Genomic DNA, 5,943 nt, shown 5'->3' on the forward strand with positions numbered 1-5,943 from the left:
TTCAAGGGCATCAGTTTAAGTTTGAGACCAAAAAAAGCTGGACTTATTTATTTAGCCTACAAAGCAAATCATTCACTCTTCTCTACCAAATGAGCCAATATTGAATATGGGAAGCAGGCAGCTAAAATAAGAAAAGAGGTTTATAGAACTGCTCTTTTAAATTTTATATCTGCTGTTGTTCCTGCAGTTTTCTCTTATAAAGTTTGCTCTAGCTTGAAAGGCAATGTTCCCACCTCTCAGAACTGCAAAAGCATTAGAGGAAGGGGGCCAGTATGCTGTGACACACACTGAGTTTTGAAGTTTAACCCAGTTTTCTGGATTCGTCCATGGGCTCCTGCTGAGGTCAGTGGAAACGTCGAGGAGTTGCACTGCTCAGATCCTGCAGGGAAGACAAGAAACACCAGCAAAGTCACCTCAGACCTCACTGTGTGCATGGCCAGAGAGGAGCAGTCACAGCCACCGGGTCACTCGACACCACAACTGCCCCTGCATGTGTGGGGTGCTGCTCTTCCTCTCTCTGGATCCCAAACCAGCAATGTTTCTATAGGGGCTTTTGGCCTTTGCATCCATCCTCACCATAGCATGTGTCTGTTGAGCTTTCTTGTTGGCTGTTGCCCTGGTATGATGCATTTAAGCTGTGTTTACATTTTGCAGGTCATGTAAGCAAGAAGTGTGAATTTTGCTTCTTGAGCTAAAGTGCTTTTGATTTAAGATCATGTCATTCCTTCACTGATGTGACATGGGAACCCAACCATTTGGATGAGCTCTTATTTACAGGGCTTCCTTGAAAATGAGCATTAGGTACTTAAAACAGTCCCAGCCAAACTACAATGGCTGTTGTAAAGACCTCTTCCACCCCCTGCCTTGCCCAGCACCTTCCTTTTCATCTGCTCAGATAGTGCTACTGTGTTGGGATTCCTCCCAGAACACACACAGTTTTCTTCCCCAAATTAAGCTCCCATCCACAACTGCTTTACATATCTAGCATGAGCTCTGCAGCCTTCCAAAAACCACTTGCTGCTGATAAATCCCAGCAACTGGGATGTTTGGTGTTCTTGCTTTAGAGACTGAGTGAGGAGAACTGAGGGAATTTGTTTATTGGCCACAGGCTTTTGTGGGACAGCAATGTGCCTCTGGAAAGGCTTAGTTAATTTGTGCGGCTTTGCCTTCACTTTGCAGCGACTGTTTTCTGAGACTGAGAGCCCTGCCAGGGGCTGGCAGTGATGGGAACTCTCCCTTTCTTACCTGAGTCCATTGCCCCATTAATTAATAAGGTCCAAAATTCCTGGTAGGGTAGAGGCCAGTCTTCTGCACCCCGAAAGCTGTGATGAAGATGTTGAGGATGACTGTGATGAAGATGAGAGCTGTGGCAGTGTTGTTCAGTATATTCAGGCGGGGTTGCTTTGCAATGTCATTCAGGTTCAAACGAGCTGCACAATACAATGCAAAAAGAGAAGGGGCTTTGCAGACTGACTCCAAGTCCCCAGCTCCTGCAAGCCTCCCCTGCCCGATAAATGTTCATGGTACCCTCTGAGTGCTGAGGCCACAGAGGAGGAGTAGTCACATGAATGGTACAGGAGCCACAGCTTGCTCTAGGATGACGTAGAAGGCTGGAGCAGAGAAAAACTCACCTTGTTTTGATTTTTTGGCACAATTTTTTGTTTAGCCATGGAGGTGCTGTGGCCCTGCAATGGGTCAACTCTAAATAGGCAAGTTACTGCTGTACACTAGCCAGACACATGCCATGGTATCCCCCCAACACTGCACGGGTGGGGGACATGGTGAGGGCAGGCTGTGGGACATGGAAGACAAGGGCAACGATGCTCTACTTGCACTGGGAGGCCAGTTCTTCCTAACACCCAGATGTCACCTCTGTGGTGACAGCTGTCAGCCCTCGGTACGTGAATGGGGTAGCTCCTGGCTGATGGACATTGATCCCTTTGGACACAGCAATACCCTGGTTGCCAGAGCTGTCTGGCCAATAAGCCATACAAACAGCAGCCACGTTGTGGCCCCTGTCCCTTTACTCCTCCCAGCTGGCTCCAGCCATCACAGCTGTCACCAGGAAAAGCTGTGGTGTGTGTGACAAGAGGAAGGAACACATCACAGATTTCCCAAAGCCCACAGTCCACTGTCCCCCATAAAACCCCATGTAGGATATATAGGAAAATGCAGCATTTTTCAGGTTTTCAATACTGGGAATCTGTTAGAGACTGAAATACAGCAACTCCTGTATCAGAGGAAACACTGGGCAAGCAGCAGCAAACCAATGCTGGTGTTAATATACTGTCTGTAGGCCACTAAGAAAACTGTGGGATGGGTTAAATGCGAGGTTAGTATAGGGAATACCTCTGCCTAAAATGTTCTGTTAAGTCCCAGACAAAAGAAAATACAGCTAAAATGTAGTGTCTGCAAGGGCTGCATGAAGGAGCACATAGCAGCAGGGGCAGCAAGAGGCCCATCTTGGCCAAATCCCCACTCTTCCACTGGGATGGGGGTCAGCAGTGGGAAAAGCTGTGCTCGGAGATGTGCAGACAAAAACCAACCCACACACTGTTTTGAATAATACTGACTGCCCTACCAACCACATCCAGCCCTGGATGGAGCCAGAAGGGAATGATTTGAGGGAAGAAGCTTCTCCCTTCCACCCTCACACCAGCCAATCCACAGGGCACCCTGCCCCTGCAGCGCCCTGCGAGGACGCACACACCTCAGTGGCCACCTTACCAGTGATGATAAGGAGAATCCCAATCATCACCTGGAAGAAGAGGGAGATGCTGATGAGGACGATGAGGGTGGCATAGTACTGGAAGGACGTCCCCTGCTCCAGCACAGCTTTGAGCTGGGTGACATTGGCCATGAACAGAGCCACGTCCAGCATGCTCTCTGCCACACTCTTCTTGGTGGCATAGTGGTTGATGTTCATCGGCCCGTTGATCCGGAGGCGAGGATTCATGCCCTGGGGAGACAGGAGGAATTATAGGCATTGCTAGACCAACAGACACATCTGTGACCAATGGGATGCTGTCTTCTCCCTGGGGTTTGTCTAGAAAGCCTGGGAAAGAGTCAAAATTGCATGTTTTAAATGTGTTGAGAGTACCCGGTTTTCCCCTGACAGTAGCCTCATGGAATTAAATAGGCACAAGATACTTGCTGTGATCAAGAGCTCAGCAAGGTTAAAAAAACAATGAGTATTTTTGTGCAAAACAAGCTTGTCCGGAGTTACAGTAATGTAGATTATCCAAAAGCCAGGGATTTTTGCAAGGAATATTAAATTCTCTCCCTTCAGGACACACACAAGACTCAAATTTACAGGGGATTAGAGAAAGATCTTCTCTTTGGGTTGGGTGTTGTATTTAATATCATTACCAGTGATCTGGATCTCCATCTGGAGAGAATGGACTGCACCCTGAGGCAACACCAAGCTGGGTGGGAGTGCTGACCTGCTGGGTGGTAGAAAGGCTCTGCAGAGGGATCTGCAGGGGCTGAGGCCACCTGTGTGAGGTTGAACAAGATGAAGAGCTGGGTCCTGCACCTGGGTCACAATAACCCCATGAAGCACTACACAGTTGGGGAAGAGAAGCTGGAAGGCTGCCTGGTGGAAAAGGACTTGGAGATGCCAGCTGAACATGAGCCAGCAGTGTGCCCAGATGGCCAAGAAGACAACATCCTGGCCTGGATCAGGAATAGTGTGGCCAGCAGGACCAGGGCAGGGATTGTCCCCCTGTACTTGGCACTGGTGAGGCTGCACCTCAAATCCTGAGTTCAGTTCTTGTCTCTTCACAATGCCAAAAAGGACATTGATCTGCTGGAGCAAGTCCAGAGAAGGGCAATGGAGCTGGTGAAAGGTCTTCAGAATGACTCAATATGAGGAACAGCTGAGGGAAATGAAACTGAAGTGGAACAAGATAAGAATTGGGATCCGTCACACCTAACCTTAATTAATCATTTAGGCAGGTATTTTTGGCAGTAGAAGGAAACGGCTGTTTACAAAAGCCAAATCAGCTGGTTACCCTTAACTTAATTGCAATGTGTAGGTAATTTGGCTGCTTTTAGCCATCCATTGTTAAGTGAGTTCACCTGTTGTTCTCTTGACCCAAGTGATCAAAAAAAAAAAAAAAAAAAAAAAAAAAGTGAATGATCGTTTTATGATAGTTTTCCATTCACCCAGAGCATCGCAAGCTGGTAAAACACCACTGGCAAAGGCAAAGGCAACAGATTTAGATGTATCTGCAATAAACTGTGCTCCTCTTTCTTAAAAGGAAAGAAAAACAGCACTTCCATATAGCAGAGAGGCTTCAGTTCTGAGTAATCAGCCTCCTCTCAGCTGCAGTAAGACCAGCAGCCTTGCCCTCAGCACTACCTTAGTGCATCAGTAACCCATCAGCTGATGGGTTGCCTTTTAAAACCGGGAGCAAGGGCCAGCCTTTCCATCTCTTTTACTCAGGAAAGGGGAAGAGATTTCTTTGGGTGGATTCTGGAAGTGCCTACATTCAGTGGTGAGTTCTGTTTTGCTCCTTTTTTACCAGATAAAGTAGAAAATGTAATCTTTCCTCCATGCTCTAGGCAGCTCACTAGGGAAGGGTCATGACTCCTGTGTTATGCTGTGACCTTGGGTCTCTTTGAGCAACCCTGGGCAAGAGTGGCCTTCTTTGATTTGGGAGAGCATGAACAAAGCCAGTGATCCTGGGAGAGCATTGTATGTGGGGTGTGTCTGGTGCTGAAATTGGGGCTGAATTTTGGAAGGGAGTTGTAGCTCCAGTCTGGTGGTCACCCTGATGTGACAAAGACACGTATGAAAAAGTGAGCAGGAGAGGCTGTGTTTGCTTTGAACTATTGGTGAACTGTGATCCCTAGCAAGGTGCTACCTTGGGGTAGGAAAGTGCTTTTGGTTAGGTTGGGTTTTTTTTAATATGATAGCTCAAATCATTTGGTTCTTGCAGTTTCTGACAGTGACATTCCTGTGGATATGTGGCTCCTTTGCAAAGCCTGTATTTCTTGCTGTGGAAGGTATAAGGTAAAAGATGCCAGGAAGAGGTAAAAATAGAAGTCTGAAGAACTGATAAAAACTCCCAAGGCTGTGTGTAAGTTGGGACTTAAATACTACAGCGTGATGTCAGGGGTAGAATAGAGGCATCTTGAGGAAAGGAGACCAACAAAAGGTTGTGTTCTGTGAGTGCAATTTAAAAACCTATATTGAGGGACTGCTCTCCCTTAGGTGGTTTAAAAACATGTGATTCTGTTGAAATAGAGAGGAACCAATACCAAATGGTGCAGGGTTGGTGATTTGATCCCTCTCATGAGCTGTTCTCTTTATTCCTGAAGAATCAGCCCCCCTCCTTGGCAGCATCACAAGGCTGAGCATTGATAGTTTATCTCTGCGTAGTGATGAGTTAAGGGTGTGAGAACAAGGGTGCTGTATAAACAGGGTAGAGCTGCTGCTAAATGAGTGACTGGTACCAGGAGGCTGAGGCATCTGTTTGTGGCTGCTTACGTGGAGAAAAAATAAAGCAAGTCAGGAGCTCTTGTTGAATGAAAACAAATCCTTCTTCTGAGCTGCCCTCATGTTCCTTTACCTGGAGTGTGAAATGGGGCAGAGTTGGAACATCCTGAGATCTGTGTGCCAGATGATGAGGCAGTGGAAATAGACAGTTTTCACATGGATGAGTGTGATGGCACGTTTCCATCTGGCATATGAAAACACAGGCAGGCAGGCTCTCCTTTGTGGAGTAACTGGAACTGGGAAACCTTCACTATGGAAAAGGTGTGACTCCAGATTCAAAGTTCTTTCAGTCCAGGCAGATCCAGAAGGATCTCCAAAAGGATAATGGATGATGGAAGTTGGATACTAAACTTGAATCTGGGTAGCTTAAAATTTGTGATGGGCAGCCCCCAAACACCCACCTGGCTCTCCAGCCTCCTCTCAGGCAGTTGTAGGGAGTG

At 47.1% G+C, this 5,943-nt stretch overlaps 1 protein-coding gene across 1 annotated transcript; it reads right to left on the reverse strand.

Annotated features, from left to right (window-relative positions):
- Positions 1-1,266: 1,266 nt before the first annotated feature.
- NINJ2 (ninjurin 2) lies at positions 1,267-2,953 on the reverse strand. The gene is made up of 2 exons (XM_062490994.1): positions 2,728-2,953; positions 1,267-1,430 (listed from the first exon to the last, which is right to left on the reverse strand). Exons 1-2 carry the CDS (start codon positions 2,924-2,926, stop codon positions 1,267-1,269), a joined length of 363 nt encoding a protein of 120 aa, XP_062346978.1. The 5' UTR covers positions 2,927-2,953.
- Positions 2,954-5,943: the final 2,990 nt, after the last annotated feature.

This window comes from Cinclus cinclus, chromosome 4, assembly GCF_963662255.1.
Source record: "Cinclus cinclus chromosome 4, bCinCin1.1, whole genome shotgun sequence".
Taxonomy (NCBI): domain Eukaryota; kingdom Metazoa; phylum Chordata; class Aves; order Passeriformes; family Cinclidae; genus Cinclus; species Cinclus cinclus.

Coding starts and splice junctions, on each gene's coding strand:
- NINJ2 (XM_062490994.1), bottom strand. CDS start 2,926: ATGAACATCAACCACTATGCCACCAAGAAGAGTGTGGCAGAGAGCATG. Junction 1,431..2,727: donor GATTCTCCTTATCATCACTG/GTAAGGTGGCCA, acceptor TGTATTGTGCAG/CTCGTTTGAACCTGAATGAC.